The following is an 18,365-nucleotide window of genomic DNA, read 5'->3' on the forward strand; positions in this document are numbered from 1 at the left end:
AGGTAAGATGCGGGGGTTAAAATGCTTAATCATGTTTGGTTGGAACAAAACAGTGTTTTTGGTAGCACTTTAATGTACAGTGCTGAAATAACAGGATAACATCCGGAAAGTAACAGTAAACAACAGGGAAATAAGATGGAAACATCCAGTTAAGAATGCAGTAATAACCCATTAATAGACAGTATGTAGCTGCTAAATACTGATATAAAGTGTGATGCATTTTCCTTGTTATGTAGAAACAATTATTTGTTACTGAAAACTATCAATAATAGAGGCTAGTAAGCACCGTCTATACTTATTAAGAATGTACTTGGAATGATTACGAGGCTGTAATGTACTGATAGGATGCATAGGGTGTGAGTAGCTCTGTTTTGTACTGACAAAACTATGGTTTATATGTAGAAACCAGACAACAAAGTTTAAATCAAGCCTCTAAACTTGATCAATCAATATACCCCCAAGCAACTGGGAGAGTGTGAGCGATCAACTTTGTACAACAGCGAAGCAAACAGTTGGTTAAACACCTCAGCGACACGAATCCAACAGGACATGGCCTCCTGCAAAGGAAAAGGAAAAGACAAAGGGCAGCTTGGAGACGCAAACCAACAAGCTGCTTTTTAATCTGTTGTTAAAAAAGTAGATTCGCTCGTGAAGACTATAGAGGCTATCGTGTCAGACACGCAAAAAACGTGCGCATGAACAAACAAGAAAAAATAGCCTTTTGGAAACAAACTTGCAAACTTTACAAGAGGAATTGGACCAGCAAGAAAACAGAATGAGATCTAACAACATGAGAATATTGTCCTTTAAAAATATATATATTATTTTAATTTAAGCATATACATATCCTTTTTTTAAAATATATTTCCCTTTATTAGAATATTGTCCTTACCAGAAGACGAGGAAAGAGGAGACAGTCACTGGAGGAAAATGGGATCAATTCTCAACTCAGTTTCCCGGCAAACCTTTCTACTCGAAGGCCTACAAACATTAAGCGTAATGGAGACCTCCATGGACAGAGTGGAGCCCCCTGCACTGAGAAAAAGCGATTAACGCAGGCTACATACAGTGATACCTAAGACCTGCTTATCGTACGTTGTGACTATTATTTTCCCCTCCCCCAACACAATATATACTCTACTTTCCCCAAGTAACTGTTAATCTCAATGAAGTAATGATAAAGTAGCCGATGCCAATGGGCTACATGGACACTGATGAGACAATTCAAAGGGGGAAATATAGCATGACATAGACTGATCAGGTGAATTCAGGTGAAAGCTATGATTCCTTATTGATATCACTAGTTAAATCAGGGAATCAGACACTTCCCTGAAGGATGTGTGGTGCCTCCACTCATCTCACTTCGGTCTTTCGGTGGACCCACTCTCCCCAAGTAGAGCCCCACCAGCCACTATACTTTAATTTAATTCACAAGGTATTATAAACTGACCACAGTATTTAAGTGGCAGTCTTTCTCTAATGTATTTACAATGACATAATCCACAGACTTTTGGTACATTAGGAGAGGAGTTGGTGCTTAAAAGCCCTAAAAAGCCAGTGCCTCAAAGTACAAAGAAGTACTTGCTTTGTTTTTTTGTGTGTTCTTTGTTAAATGTTTGCTCCGCCTACATGTTCACATGTTCTATATATGTAATGTGTACAATAACTATGTATTCATACTATGACTCTTCCATATCCATGGGAGGGATGTCCACCGCCCTCATATGGCATGTCTGCTAAAGACATGTAGCCTCCAAAGAGGCTGAAAAATGTAATCTCTACAAATATTTTACAGAACACCTAGAGATTGGCTATTTCCAACTACAAAATACTTTTTTCTCAAAGTAAAAAAAGCTATTCAAAATGGACTACATTTGTATCTCCAAAAATACACTCAACAATATACTGGGTTAAAAAATCCATAATATCTTTTGGACATCAGAGCAATATTGAGGGAATTTTATTTGAGTCAGAAAAGGATACTCGTATGATAGGTAAGAAAGCCAATCCAACTGACAATCTCTTAAAAATATATAAACTATTGGAATCAAGACCTAAAAAGAACTGGTATTGGCACAAGATGGAGGGAGTGTTGGAACATAACTAACGAATATTATACAAGAGACCAAATTCTCAAATTCTATAGCACAAGGCAGAGTCATGTCTTAAGTGTAAAGCTAACAGTGACTCAATGATTCATACTTTCTGGGAATGCTATAAAGTTGGAAAGTTATGGGCGGGATTTGAAAGTTGGCTGTCAGAAGTTTTACAATATAAATATACTTTTAATCTGTCTATTTGCATATTTCAAGACTTGGCATATGATGGTACGGTGAGATACCCAATGGGTTGGTCTGTACTTTTCTCGTCAATCATTTTGAAAAAATATTTTGCTTAAAAACTGGAAATCAAATGACCATCATTAAGACAGTGGATGAATCAAATGCATTATTATTTAAATATTGAAAAAATATGGGCAACAGAGAGAAATAGAATAGCTCAATTGGAGGTCATATGGCATAGCGCAGTGGTCACCAACCGTTCCTGAGTCAAGATAACTTTCTGAGTCAAAATGCAAGCCAAGATCTATCGCTCAGATCTTTATTTTTAACATGACTTAAAAAACGTAAGCCTATGCAACATTAGCGAATTAAAACCAGCTCTGTAGCAATGAGGTTTGTGCAGTAGGCTATAGGCCCAATACATTATCACTGCATATTGGCTATGCTTGAATTACCCTGCCAATGTTGTTCTTCCCAGATCATTTTGAAATTATATTTCAAACTTTTAGGTATATGATCACACTGGTAATATAGAGTTTGTTGTATTTGTTTTATTGTGAAGCACATTTACTGGACTGATGGCCTGCATCTGATGGTCAGTCTAAGGGGAGGGAGGGAGCAGCGGTGAGATTGCCTCTCACCCAACTCACAGCCCCTCCTCTCTCCCTCCCTCCGCTGAGAAAAGGGGAGGCAGTCTTCCAGCTGATGGCGAAACTTAAGTTGCACTGCATTATTTCTGCCTCATGCACCAATTAATGTTGTTACTCCTATGACCAGAGACCAAATATTCCTCAATATTAAAAAAGACACAAGCTGCTCATAATAACGCAAGCTTAACGAAACACTTTGCTATACTCATTCATAGCAGCTGCAGTGCTGGTTGTAGTGTGAGTGGAAGTGTGGAGAACGCGCATTTTATGGCTTATAAGTGTTGAACAAAGTGTTGACAGTGTTCAATAACAACTTGAACATGAACTTAATCATAAAAATAGCAGCTCGTTGCTGTATTCGTTGACTCTCTTTAGTCATGGTTTTAAAAGTTTGTAAATCTCACATTATGAACTTTGCTGTGCGTTCGAGGATTCTTTTTAGTCTATGGCGCGAGGAAACTGTGCAGACACGGTGATCTGAGCTATCTGATTGGCCAACAGTAGGCCTATAAGTGCACTTGATTTGCTCTCTGGGCCTGCCGATTAGGCAGAGTTCTACCTTCAGACACATGAAATGGTGCAAAATGGGAACACTTTGCCTTCCCGGCGCTAGGGCTTCTGAATCAAATGCACCTACCGCCAACATCAGAAAAATAAAGAATAATAGGAACGCAAAGCTTTATCGTTGGATTTTTTACAGAAATGTTTTGTTGATCAACTAGGAATGCCTTGTCGACCGGTTGGTGATCACTGACATAGTCTTACAAGCACTAAAAATGGAAGGGGTGGAAACGTGGGTCTGAGCATGCGTTGTCTTTTGTGTATGTATGGTTTATATTGTTTGATTTGTGTTTTTTTATCTTACAAAAAAAATACAGTGAGTGAAAAAAGTATTTGATCCCCTGCTGATTTTGTAAGTTTGCCCACTGACAAATACATTATCAGTCTATAATTTTTATGGTAGGTTTATTTGAACAGTGAGAGACAGAATAACAACAAAAAAATCCAGAAAAACGCATGTCAAAAATGTTATAAATTGATTTGCATTTTAATGAGGGAAATAAGTATTTGACCCCCTCTCAATCTGAAAGATTTCTGGCTCCCAGGTGTCTTTTATACAGGTAATGAACTGAGATTAGGAGCACACTCTTAAAGGGAGTGCTCCTAATCTCAGCTTGTTACCTGTAGAAAAGACACCTGTCCACAGAAGCAATCAATCAGATTCCAAACTCTCCACCATGGCCAAGACCAAAGAGCTCTCCAAGGATGTCAGGGACAAGATTGTAGACCTACACAAGGCTGGAATGGGCTACAATACCATCGCCAAGCAGCTTGGTGAGAAGGTGACAACAGTTGGTGCGATTATTCGCAAATGGAAGAAACACAAAATAACTGTCAATCTCCCTCGGCTTGGGGCTCCATGCAAGATCTCACCTTGTGGAGTTGCAATGATCATGAGAACGGTGAGGAATCAGCCCAGAACTACACGGGAGGATCTTGTCAATGATCTCAAGGCAGCTGGGACCATAGTCACCAAGAAAACAATTGGTAACACACTACGCCGTGAAGGACTGAAATCTTGCAGCGCCCGCAAGGTCCCCCTGCTCAAGAAAGCACATATACAGGGCCGTCTGAAGTTTGCCAATGAACATCTGAATGATTCAGAGGAGAACTGGGTGAAAGTGTTGTGGTCAGATGAGACCAAAATTGAGCTCTTTGGCATCAACTCAACTCGCCGTGTTTGGAGAACACCATCCCCACCGTCAAACATGGAGGTGGAAACATTATGCTTTGGAGTCGTTTTTCTGCTAAGGGGACAGGACAACTTCACTGCATCAAAGGGACGATGGACGGGGCCATGTACCATCAAATCTTGGGTGAGAACCTCCTTCCCTCAGCCAGGGCATTGAAAATGGGTCGTGGATGGATATTCCAGCATGACAATGACCCAAAACACACGGCCAAGGCAACAAAGGAGTGGCTCAAGAAGAAGCACATTAAGGTCCTGGAGTGGCCTAGCCAATCTCCAGACCTTAATCCCATAGAAAATATGTGAGGGAGCTGAAGGTTTGAGTTGCCAAACGTCAGCCTCGAAACCTTAATGACTTGGAGAAGATCTGCAAAGAGGAGTGGAACAAAATCCCTCCTGAGATGTGTGCAAACCTGGTGGCCAACTACAATACACGTCTGACCTCTGTGATTGCCAACAAGGGTTTTGCCACCAAGTACTAAGTCATGTTTTGCAGAGTGGTCAAATACTTACTTCCCTCATTAAAATTCAAATCAATTTATAACATTTTTGACATGCGTTTTTCTGGATTTATTTGATGTTATTCTGTCTCTCACTGTTCAAATAAACCTACCATTAAAATTATAGACTGATCATGTCTTTGTCAGTTGGCAAACGTACAAAATCAGCAGGGGATCAAATACTTTTTTCCCTCACTGTATATATACTGTATATAATAATGACGAATGTACTTAGAACTCTCGTAGACAGATTGTTTATTTAACAGAAACGTTTGAGAAACAACATACTAATTCTGTATGTGGAATCTCAACTAGGGCTATTACGGTGACTGTATTACCGCCACACCGGCGGTCACAAGTCATGACGGCAGTCAAATTCCACGTAACTGTTTAGTCACAGTAATTAGGCTTCTCCATGCTCTGATGCTGCTGATGGTCATTAGTAGCCTACCAAACTTGCTTAACTGCCTGGTACTCAGCACTCTATTGTCCCTCTAATCACTCTGACATCAATGCAAATGTTATCAAAAATCGAATCAAACACTTCATGACAGCATATGAGCTCATGTTGCGCAACATTTCTATAGGCTATGCAATTGCGTGAGATAACAGAGTTTTGATGGCCTCTATTAACCTCTACGGGATCGGTGTCCCTTATATGGGACGGTTGTTGCTCAATATGCAATATTCAAATGTGGGAACTGGGTTCTACAGTTTGACCTCTGACTCCACACCCACCTCGCCATCTAGATGTGTGAAGGTTAGTGTCTTTTCTGTAGGGAAGCTAATGATCCATCATTTATGACATTCCTGGGAGTGTGCAAACTTACATTTTGTACTACCATAGCATTTTTGTATGTTCTCTATATTTATGTACTTGAATACCAATTCGGCACATTTGGGAAAACTCTTGGCAGACTTGATACAAAATATTGTGTAGTGATGTAATTATTCACTGGATCAGTCTGAAACTTTGCACACACACTGCTGCCATCTGGTGGACAGCATCTAAATTACATCTAGAATCCTACGTCACTGTCTGGCCTTTCGCGTGCGTTTCAAAGATGATGCAACAACAACAACAACAACAAAAAAGGCATGTTTTTTTTGTTTGAATTATCTTTTACCAGATCTAATGTGTTATATTCTCCTACATTAATTTCAAATTTCCACAAACTTCAAAGTGTTTCCTTTCAAATGATATCAAGATATGCATATCCTTGCTTCAGGTCCTGAGCTACAGGCGGTTAGATTTGGGTATGTAATTTTAGGTGAAAATTGAAAAAAAGGATTAGGCCTACTACATTTATTTCTCGACTTTCCTAATATTAAGAACATTGCTTCTCATCCGCTATTCGCTATTTAAGTGCATAGATTACATGTATTTTTTTCCCCTGCCCCTGTTTCGAGACAGGTGCGTGATAGTGGCCCATTTTAAATCAAAACAAATTTCACACATACAGTGCATTCGGAAACTATTCAGACCCCTTGACTTTTCCACATTTTGTTATGTTACAGCCTTATTCTAAAATTGATTAAATGTTTTCCCCTCATCAACCTACACACAATACCCCATAATGACAAAGGGAAAACATGTTTTTAGACACTTTTGCTAAAAATAAAATAAATACCTTATTTACAAAAGTATTCAGACCATTTACTCAGTACTTTGTTGAATCACCTTTTGGCAGCGATTACAGCCTAGAGTCTTATTGGGTATGACGCTACAAGCTTGGCACACCTGTATTTGGGGAGTTTCTCCCATTCTTCTCTGCAGATCCCCTCAAGCTTTGTCAGGTTGGATGGGGAGCGTTGCGGCACAGCTATTTTCAGTTCTCCAAAGATGTTCGATCAGGTTCAAGTCCGGGCTCTGGCTGGGCCACTCAAGGACATTCAGAGACTTGTCCCAAAGCCACTCCTGTGTTGTCTTGGCTGTGTGCTTAGGGTCGTTGTCCTGTTGGAAGTTGAACCTTCGCCCCAGTCTGAGGTCCTGAGCACGCCAACATCTAGTGTGTTCCAACATGTAGTGGAAAGCCTTCCCAGAAGAGTGGAGGCTGTTATAGCAGCAAAGGAGGGACCAACTCCATATTAATGCCCATTATTTTGGATTGAGATGTTCGACAAGCAGGAGTACTTTTGGTGATGTAGTTTATCTTTAACAAGTTATTACTGCATTCTTACCTGGTCGTTGCAATCTTATTTACTGTTTACTATTACTTTCTGGACGTTACTGTTATTTCAGCACTGTAAACTAAAGCGCTACAGTTTTGGTTTTTCCCGTTTAGTGACTCCTGGAAAAAAAACGGATGTTAATTGTGTGACTTCATTCTGGATTTGCAGAGGAGTAGCTAGACGGCGCTCAGTGTTTTTCAAACATTATATTTGTTAATACTGTACAAGAAAGGAGATTTCCATGTTTCATTTGTTGAAGAATGTTCTAGATGATCTTATGCACTCCTAATGGTTAGTTTGCTCTTTGCAGTTAATGAGATAAATGTTGCTGTGGAATGTGGAAGCTGCTGATATGCATCCAGAGGGAAAGGTTCCTTTTCTTAGTAAATGTGTAATGTGTGTAAACCTTTGCTTGCAATAGGTATAACAGTATAATGTGTGACATGTTTAAAATATTTAAGTATCTTTGAACTGAACAAATGTTGGTACTAGGCCTATTTATTCCTAAAGAATGTGTTCTATCAGTGTCGTTTGGTATTTGTGTTACAGAAAGTTTACCTCACAAACCCTGGAGACAGAAACCCAGGAGCTCGCCCACCCCTGCATACCCACCGAACGTAGACCGGTATATATACCTGGAAATGTCGCGTACCTGGCTGACAAAGCAGATGAGCACACACACACACACACACACACACACACACACACACAACACAAACAAACACCTACCTGTGGGACTGACCTGTGTGTAACCTCATGCTTTAAACATCCAGTAAGACTCTGGGAAATATGCACGCCCACATACATTACTGCATCCTACAGTCTTAGGAAAAAAAGTGCTATCTAGAATCTAAAAGGGTTCTTCTGCTCTCTCCATTGGAGAACCGTTTGAATAACCCTTTTTTCTAAGAGTGTATACGATAATGGACAAAAATAAATAATTGTATGTTGTCTACAACTAACTTGATAATGAGCAACTAATGCTGTTAAAGTATTAGAAAATGTTTTTTAAAAAGTGTTCTGATTGTTTTGGAATAAGGCACAAGATTAAAGGACATTTTACTTTGAAGAAAGTCTTGAAAACGTTCATCTTGTCTTTCCCTCACACTTCATAAAATGCGCCACCGGTTTTCCTCGCAGACCCCCACTGGAAAGCTCCGCAGGCAGAATCAAAGCAAGTAACAACAAGAGAATCGTTAAAGATGCACATGTGTTAATAAGGGAGCACGCAGCACCAAGTGGATGTTCTTAAACAGGGACACTCGAAGTCAATCTTAAATGAATCATTGTTTACTATCAGCGTGTTGGAGAGGTTCCAACCAACTCAATGCACCAAGCACACATGTCGATCAGGAGCTCTAACGGGGCAGTCCCGTTAGTTCCATTATGTACTGGTTACAGACACGTTACATAGGCGTAGTTCATAGGGTTGGTTCCGGCAAATGTCTGGCACTGTCTCCTATCTTAACTTATAGAACATATTCTGGGCGTTCTGCCAGATGGTCCTAAGGAGGAGGTCATGATGCCCCCCCCCCCTCATATTTTTACCAGGCACAGGCAGGAACCAAGGATTGTTTATGACACCAAAGTCAATATGAACATTTTCAAGGCTGTTTCTTCACAAAGTAAAATGTCCTTCACACACTCTTTCTGACATTTATATATATCTCTCTCACTACCTGTTGTCTTTGACTCTGAGCAACAATGACACTGTCTGAGTGTGTCACTCATCTCCCCTGTCCCCTTCTGCATGTTGTCCTTGTTTATTTCTCTCTCTCACTCTCTCTCTCTCTCCTTCCCTATCTCCGTCTGACTCTCTCTCTTTCTCCCTCTCGCTCTCTCTCTCTGACTCTCTGACTATCTCTCTCTTTGAATCTCTCTATCTTCTCTCTCTGACTCTTTCTCCCCTGTCCTTCAAGACTGCCACAGGGTCTCAGACACAGAGAAAGTAGCAGTAGCTGGCTGTGCCAGAGCCCCTACATTGGCGGCCCCTCAAAGGGCGCACCCCAACTCCCCAGCCCTTCCATCACTTTCAGCGACTCCTCAGCCAGCCTCACCCAGAGGAAAGCCAAGGTAAGTCTGTCTGTCTGTCCATCCGTACCTACATCCGTCCCTACGTCCATCCGTCTATGATCTATCTATGACACCCTGTGATGTGGGCTGAGACCCCGTGGAGTTATCTGCTGGGCTGTGGGGGTGATAATACACAAATAATATGCAAGAGCATGCATGACTCTAAGTCATAGATTCTATATACTGTACTTCTTATTATTCTCATTGTTTGTCCTCTGAGGCATATGACTCCCACACAATTTAAGCTAGAATCCCAGTCTCTTACACTAAAGCAAATGAGATAATTTGATTAGTTTGTATGTTACTCAATGAACATTCAAGGTTATTTACAGGGGAAATAGTTGTTCTTAGAAAACTAGGATGTATACATGCAGCAAAGTGTTTGTGGGGATGAAATGAAGATACAATAAACTAGGTGCAGTCAGCTTAGCCTGTGATGTCACAGCCCCAGTGAGATTGAGGTAGCTGTCACCTCCGACCCAGTTCTGGTTTATCAGTCCTGACTTCAGACTGCAGTGCTGCTGGAGCATGGTGACGGTCAAAATCAGGGCTGGTGCATCCTGCTGCTGGAGAGTGTACAGATGTGTGTGTGTGTGTTGTGGTGTTAGTATTGTTTCTGTGTGTAGCAATGTTAGCATGGTGTGATTGTGTATCCGCATTGCTGTGTTTGCATCGTGTTGTGTCTTGTCAGGCTCTTGGTCCCGAGTTTATCAGGATGGCTGACGAACCTCAGGTAGTTCTGGAGCTACCCGGATCCATAGTGGTAAGAACATTTACCACAATATTCATATTTTTGTTTTTGAGTGTATTCTTTTGTTGACTACAGATTGATTATCTTTTTGTACCCTCCTCAATTCGTCTTTCTGTGTGTGTGTCTGTTTCTTTTTCTGTCTCTCTCCCTCTCTTTCTCTCTCTCTCTTTCTCTCACTCCTGCACCTCATCCCTCTCTCTTCCCACCAGTCTAAGAAGGGCAGGTCTTGTTCGTCGCAGAGAGAGGTCAGTGTGGTGTTGCCCAGTGGTCAGTCTGTATTGGTCAGATGTGACATAAAGTCCAGAGGGAGGGACGTGTTCGACATGGTGGTGGCTCACGCTAACCTGGTAGAGCACTTCTACTTCGGACTGGCCTTCATCGACGGTAAGAAACTGACAACAATTTTGTGTCTCATAAACATACAGATGTAGGATCTTAATTCGATCACTATTTTGTTGCTGAGAATTATTTTCCTGCACAGCAGGAAATGCAAACTTGTAGTGTATTTAAGGTTTAAAAAGGCTTCTAAAGTTTGTAATTTCCACTTTAAAATGTCAGACTTGATTTTCCCTAACTAAAAATGTATCAACCCCTACAACATTATTTGAATTAATAATAATTCACATAATAATTCACATTTCCTGTTGCTGCAGGATTATTTTCCTGCTGTAGCAAGCTGGCTCAAATTAAGATCCTACATCTGTAAAGTTGATTTATTGATTATAGTCATACTGAATTTACTATGTCATAAATCTTTCCTTTCATTTAGATGATGAATATTTCTTCTTGGACCACGAGACGAAAATCTCTAAAGTTGCTCCTGACAGTTGGAAGAAAGTGGTGTCGACCTCTTTTCTTGTTTTTCTACGGATCAAGTTTTTTGTTGATGATATCTCCTTCATATTGTGAGTCTGCAATACTTTTTATTTAAAGTATCTGGAGATTTGATGTCATGAACTGTTAGTGAAATGCAGTTATCACTTTTCTCTTTAAAGAACTGTACATTGTTGTGGTGTCCCAGACACAGGGTGACTCGTCACCAGTACTACTTGCAGCTGCGGAAGGATATCCTAGAGGACAGGTTGTACTGCAACGAGGAGACAGGCATGTTCCTGGCAGCTCTCGCTCTACAGGCTGAGTTTGGGGACTACATGTCTGAGGTGAACTGAGTGAAGCACTGTCTCCGATAAGAAACTTTTATTTTAAAATATTGTATTTTATGATGTACATAATGGATTACGTTCTCCATAAAACCCTGAGAGATTGTATGGCTCTTAATCATTCTTTCAGCCAGAGCAGTATGTTTATGAGGAAGTAGTATATCTCATTGATAGACCTGTTATATCTGTCTAGTACTACATTAATGGCAGTATATCTCATTGACAGACCTGCAACCTTGGTGTTAAATGATGTGGTAAAGGGTATTGATAGGAGGAAGCACTGTGCTGCCCTCTATTAACTTATCGAAGGCTTTCGATACTGTTGACCACTCATTGATTCAAAGATTGTCTGCAATCGGTATCGATCAGGCGTCATGTAATTGGTTCGACAATTACTTGACATACAGGACACTGTTTTTTCTGATGGTGTTATGTCAGGTTTCCTTGATATTACGAAAGGTGTCCCACAAGGATACATTTTAGGTCCTGTACATTTTACTGTCTATATAAACAATGTTGGTTTATCTGCATAAAATATGAACATACACCTGTATGCAGATTACACTGTTGTGTATGCTATTGCCCTTGCGGTTGACCAGGCTCTTTCAGAGCTTCAATCTGCCTTCATTGCTTTACAGAAAGCCTTTTTTGAACTGAATTTGGTACTTAAAGTAGGTAAAACCAAGTATATGTTATTCTCCAAATCACGTAAAAATGTATCTGATGATGTATGCATATGCATATTTGATGGTTCCCTCATTGATGGCGTCCCCGCTTATAAATGGTTAGTTAACAAATAAAACATTAAAATGGGCTTATTTTATAGGAATAGGCCATGCCTTTCATTAAATGGCAGAAAACAAATCATTCGGTCAACATTCATACCGGTTATAGACTATTGCGATATTGTCCTTATGAATGCAGCTGCCATTGGATGCAGTTTATCATAGCGCACTACGCTTTATTACGGACAATAGGTTCAGTACACATCACTGCATTCTGTGGCCCCTCTCATTGATCGATGCATTGCACTCTTTTTGTTTATAAAGCCCTCCTGCATAAACTTCTGCCGTACCTTAACTTCATACAGACGTACACGATACCAGACCCGGTCTCAGGGATGGCTAACTCTGGAGATCCCTTCGATCTCCACTGAGTTAGGTAAATCTGTTTTTAGTTTTTTTTGCACCTTTAAACCCGGTGACTAAGGGGGCAGTTGAAATCAGTGAGAGGGCACAATTTAGAGAGGGCACAATTTTGAGGTGGTTCTCTCACTGGAATTATATTTAATTCTGCTTATATCAAGCTATACTAGGGTTTAATATTTTCCCCATTTTACAAATGTTTCATCCCGAGAATAAATCACTTTTCTCCCGGGTAACCCGATATTAACCGGACGTGTCATTCAAAAGCATAATAATAAAGCATATAAATATGTCTGGATTTGATTAGAGCTTTGATCAGTATGAAAATTCAATCCTGATGCTACCTGAGCCTGATGAGACATATATTTGAATACGTTTTATGAGCCCTACATTAATGACATTTAATGAGCCCAAACCCAAAAAAGCCCAAATGATTGTTCCATTATCTATATCATATAGGCTACTGCACATTACGCACAACAGAAAAACAGAAAAGCCCATAGATGTAGCTATCTGGATGTTCTCTTGGGTAAATAAATGAAACAAGCTCCAGTAAGCTAATCTTTTTGATTGTGAACTGTATTACTGTACTGTATTGTATTATACTGTATTTTATGGACTGGAATAACACACATCGTTCAAACCATGATAAAGCAGAAGACAACATGTGATTCTGGTGAAACACATGCGGCCTACAAAGTTACAAGTAGGCTAGAGGCTTGTGAATTTAATTTAATTTTTTTAATAAAATAGGGCCTATTTGTATAGGCTAATTAGTAGGCTGACGCATATATGCCTTTCATAATATTTCCCCTAATGTTATTAGCCTACCTCCTCTTTCTCTCTCTATTGTTGTGTCATTCCTTCCTCGTTTTCAACAGTTAAATTAAATACATTTCGTTATCTTCATCATTCTAACGACATCCTTGAATAATATAGGACTATAATTGGATGCAGAAGGCTTTCACTTCTCTTCACGAATATTGAATGGTTATGGGTCTGAATAAATTATTGCTATAGCCTACCCGTGAGTTCTATTGGCTGCTGTAGTTAACATTCGGCAAAAAAGAGCTCGCTTCCCTCTTCAATTAGTCTATTGGTATAGGAAATGCTAAAAAAAAAGATGTCCAACAAGCTATTCTAGTCTAGCTTTTCCTGCATGGGACTCCAAGAACTAAGGAGGGTTTTTTAAGGAGAGGCCAGCGGAGCACAGGTGCTTGCATATTGCGCAAGAGACAGAGGCTATAATTTAGAAGCTTATTATGCATAACCCATCATTAATTAGCTAAATATAAGGCTAATATTGCATTGAATTTATTACCTGAAAGAGATAGGCTAGGACATCAATATATCAATCTAGAACAGGATGATCTATTTTGGATGCAATTTGAATGGAGTTGATGGAGAGAAAAACTGCGAGAGAGTGCTCGCACTGATTTAAAGCAACGATATCCGTGTGATTGGCTGTTTAAAAACTCTGTAGCTGCAATTTAAAAAACAAGGTGAAAGCCAGATGGAGATGGGTAAATTAGACGCGCAATCAGTTTTTATATTACTGTAGCATAGGCTGTGCTGCAGCAAATGTAGGCCTACCTGTCACAAGAAATAAAGTTACCATGATGAGATGATAGGTCTGCATGTATTGTGAACTGCGCTCCATACTGAGATGGGTCTGTCCCCACCCTGAGCGTTGATTCATCATGCAGAGGCCGTGGAGAAGCCAGATTTAGACATCGCATATAATTTAACAGTTCCATTTCACGCCATGCTGTTCATATAAATAATTTATTGTAATTTACCGGTTCCTCGCAGTGATTTATCCATGGAAAAGGGAGTGGTTTTGGGCGGTAAATCCCAGTAAATCTTGGTAACCGGGTTCCCGCCATTCAACCCTATGCTGTACAACAATAAACATAAAGTTAAAATGCTGAGACTCCGAGACCATTGAGTGCTTTTGAAGTGACAGGTTGGCGTGAAATCTGTAGCCCATCTCCACTTCGCTGTATCAGCACAATGGACAGCGCCCTACACACTAAAGCAAGGCCTATTTGGCAATGAATATAGGCTACAAGATACTGTAGATAAGGTAATTCACCTATTACGAACAGCCTATGTGAATGCAGTCTTACACACAGATGTCTTACCAAAATAATGAAAACTAAATGCTGAAAGTAGTAGCCTAGTTAATCATGCCAAACAAAAAGAAGGAATGAAAGCGAACAGAACAAAACAGTGGTAGGCCTACTAGATATCAGATCGATAAAGGCATGACTCAATCTATATTTAGGCTAGTTACATTAACAGTAAACAAACACAGTAAACAAAAGACGAACGCAAATAACCAAAATAGCCTACAGCCTACTACAGTGAGATACAGTCATGCACAGCTTTCTTGCTAAATAAATAGGCCTATAAGCCCGCTTCAAACATTGAACTCATGAGCTACATGATTTTCCGCAACACGTTGCGATATGGCACAATACACTTCTCTGGATCAAACTCGACCCACCCACGTAATCAATTAAGCAATGCCGGCCTAACATAAACACGTTTCCAATACGTACAGTTCCATTAACAACCACGAAAAGCAATGGGCTACCAAGAAAACCATAGAAATAGAATGTAGGCTATATTTCTCTATGATGAAACATACCGATATGTATCTATACCCAGGGGCGTCATTTGGGTTCTTGCATTGGAATTATATTGAATTGTGCTTATCTCACGCTATACCACAATATACATACAGTACCAGTAAAAAGTTTGGACACACCTATTCAGTCAAGGTTTTTTTTTTTTTTTGACAATTTTCTATATTGTAGAATAATAGTGATTACATCAAAACTATGAAATAACACATATGGAATCATGTAGTAACCAAGAAAGTGTATAACAAATCAAAATATATTTTAGATTTGAGATTCTTCAAATAGCCACCCTTTGCCTTGATGACAGCTTTGCACACTCTTTGCATTCTCTCAACCAGCTTCACCTGGAATGCTTTTCATTCACTCTGCCGTCCGACTCATCCCAAACCATCTCAATTGGCTTGAGGTCGGGGGATTGTGGAGGCCAGGTCATCTGATGCAGCGCTCCATCACTCTCCTTCTTGGTAAAATAGCCCTTACACAGCCTGGAGGTGTGTTGGGTCATTGTCCTGTTGAAAAACAAGCTCAAGCCCAAACCAGATGGGATGGCATATCGCTGCAGAATGCTGTGGTAGCCATGCTGGTTAAGTGTGCCTTGAATTCTAAATAAATCACAGACAGTGTCACCAGCAAGGCACCCCCACACCATAACACCTCCTCCTCCATGCTTTACGGTGGGAACTACACATGCGGAGATCATCCGTTCACCCACACCGCGTCTCACAAAGACATGGCAGTTTGGTCTGGAGTCCAATTTGGACTCTAGACCAAAGGACACATTTCCACCTGACTAATGTCCATTGCTCGTGTTTCTTGGCCCAAGCAGGTCTCTCCTTCGTATTGGTGTCCTTTAGTAGTGGTTTATTTGCAGCAATTCGACCATGAAGGCCTGATTCACACAGTCCCCTCTGAACAGTTGATGCTGAGATGTCTCTGTGACTTGAACTCTGTGAAGCATTTATTTGGACTGCAATTTCTGAGGCTGGTAACTCTAATGAACTTATCCTCTGCAGCAGAGGTAACTGGGTCTTCCATTCCTATGGCGGTCCTCAGCCAATTTCATCATAGCACTTGATGGTTTTTGCAGTTGCACTTGAAGAAACTTTGAAAGTTCTTGAAATTTTCCGTATTCTGACCTTAATGTCTTAAAGAAATGATGGACTGTTGTTTCTCTTTGCTAATTTGAGCTGTTCTTGCCATAATATAGACTTGGTCTTTTACCAAATAGGGCTATCTTCTGTATACCCCCCTACGTTGTCAAAACACAACTGATTGGCTCAAACACATTAAGAAGGAAAGAAATGCCACAAATTAACTTTTAAGAAGGCACACTTGTGCTTGAATGAGTAGGTGTGTCCAAACTTTTGACTGGTAGTGTAAAAGTTAAAATGCAGAGACCATTGAGTGCTTTTGGTCAAGAAGTGACAGGTTGGCGAAGTCTCTGTTCTTCTCTATCAGCACCATGGACAGCGCCCTACACACTAAGCAAGGAAGTTTTGGAAATGAAAATATAGGCTGGCTAAAGATGTCATTTTGCAATTCCATTTCCTAGGTTTTTGCTGAAAATGGCACCATTGGCCAAGATTTGGATCAAAATCAAGATTGTTTCTTGCCTTTTCAGAAGAGTTGCAGCATCCTTGATGCTTTGCTGAACTTCCTGAGTAATCGATCATTCCATTCTCCCTGAAATCTTTTTGTATGATCCCCCTCAAATGTCAGTTGAATTAGTTGAGCTCTCCTTGGGTGTAGCATGCTTCGTCTGTGCTGACTGAACACGTTTGTCAAAGTGGAAAATTAGTTCTTGCCAGCTGCCTATCATTAACAAGTGTTGACACCTCATTTCCCATAGCACTTCAAACTTGTTTTTCTTTCCACAGTGCAGTGCATTTCAAATGTTCTTTGCTTGATGCGTGCCTTGCTAATCCTTTGATTATATCAATAGCATGCTTCCTGTTAGAATACCCGCCTTGGTTGAAAGCCTTGTCTGCATTAGCATTGGACCCAATACAGAACTTTTGACATGGGAACCAAAAATCAGCATCTGCAGTAACCGAGTATTCCAGCCACTCTCTTCCTATGAACCAGTTACTATTAAATGAACGTTTTTGGACAGAAAACCTGCGGCTAGATTAGGATTCTAGGCTATCCTGGGCTGGCTCCTCTTTTCCAAGATCGTCAGTAACAGTCAGTGGAGGGGGCTGTGGAGCCATTATCCTGGCGACGCTTGTGGAAGGAGGGGTAGGCTCTTCACACGGTGCTAGCTGGAGCTCGGCAGCATCATCGCTGCCGGGCTTGGCGGCGGCCTCGGTGGTTTGATTTCTGATATCCATCGTGGCAGATTAGCTGGTTAGAGCTAAATAGGCTAACAACACTAATGCCTTATACAGCTAGCTAAGAAGCTAACTGAACACTGTTGTGGTGGGGTGTGAGGCAGAGTTGAGTGAAGCAGCTTCAACTGTAAACTTGACCCGTCCTTATAAATCTAAATCAAATATTACAGGCGGCAGCGTAGTGTACAACGTTATTCACGTAACCTACCACAGATGAGCAGTGTTTTTCCCACTTTTAATGGAAACCCAAAGGAGTCATAACTAACCGCCCAGTGGCTTACCATAGCCCACCTACACACAAACACACACACTCCGCGGCGCGCTCTGTCCATGGTGCTGATACAGCGCAGCGGAGATACAGATTTCACGCGAACCTGTCACTCAATCATTTGAGCTTTGTTATTTTTATATAGGGGCATAAAACAAAAATTGCAGCGGCACAAGTTTCAACTGAAGGGGCTATGCCCTCTTTTGCCCGTCGCGGAACTGGGTCCGTGCACCTTATTTGTGGAATAATCTCCAAGGCTCTCTAAAATTGGATGAATTGGTCTAGGGCAATTCAAAAGGCTGGTTGAGGACCTTTTTACTGAAGCATGTGTTTGTTTTTTATGATTGTGTTTAGCTTTTCGTGTGTTGATGTGAATATTGATGTGTATAGTGTGTATTGATGTGGGCTCATCTGTAAAAGAAACCTTGGTCTCAGCATGACTCCCTGTCAAAGTAAAGGTTGAATACAAATAAAAAGTGTTCAGTATGGCACACCGTACCAAAGAGTTAAACAGAAAATGAACATTTCTTATTGGACAACTCAAGGTAGTCCCTATTTCAGTTACTTTTCTTCCATTTGGTACCTATGGAACGCAATCCTGTTATATCTATATGGTGAAAACTACTACACTAGTGG

At 40.5% G+C, this 18,365-nt stretch overlaps 1 protein-coding gene across 1 annotated transcript in view; it reads left to right on the forward strand.

The window, feature by feature from the left end:
* Positions 1–8,470: 8,470 nt before the first annotated feature.
* Positions 8,471–18,365, forward strand: part of ptpn20 (protein tyrosine phosphatase non-receptor type 20) — a 73,831-nt gene continuing 63,936 nt past the window's right edge. Inside the window, exons 1-6 of the mRNA XM_041866935.2 lie at positions 8,471–8,532; positions 9,274–9,427; positions 10,119–10,190; positions 10,388–10,562; positions 10,948–11,083; positions 11,200–11,338. Coding sequence (XP_041722869.2) covers positions 8,471–8,532; positions 9,274–9,427; positions 10,119–10,190; positions 10,388–10,562; positions 10,948–11,083; positions 11,200–11,338 — 738 coding nt within the window. The remainder of the gene's footprint in view (positions 8,533–9,273; positions 9,428–10,118; positions 10,191–10,387; positions 10,563–10,947; positions 11,084–11,199; positions 11,339–18,365) is intronic.

The sequence above is a fragment of the Coregonus clupeaformis genome, chromosome 37 (genome assembly GCF_020615455.1).
Source record: "Coregonus clupeaformis isolate EN_2021a chromosome 37, ASM2061545v1, whole genome shotgun sequence".
In the NCBI taxonomy this organism is placed as follows: domain Eukaryota; kingdom Metazoa; phylum Chordata; class Actinopteri; order Salmoniformes; family Salmonidae; genus Coregonus; species Coregonus clupeaformis.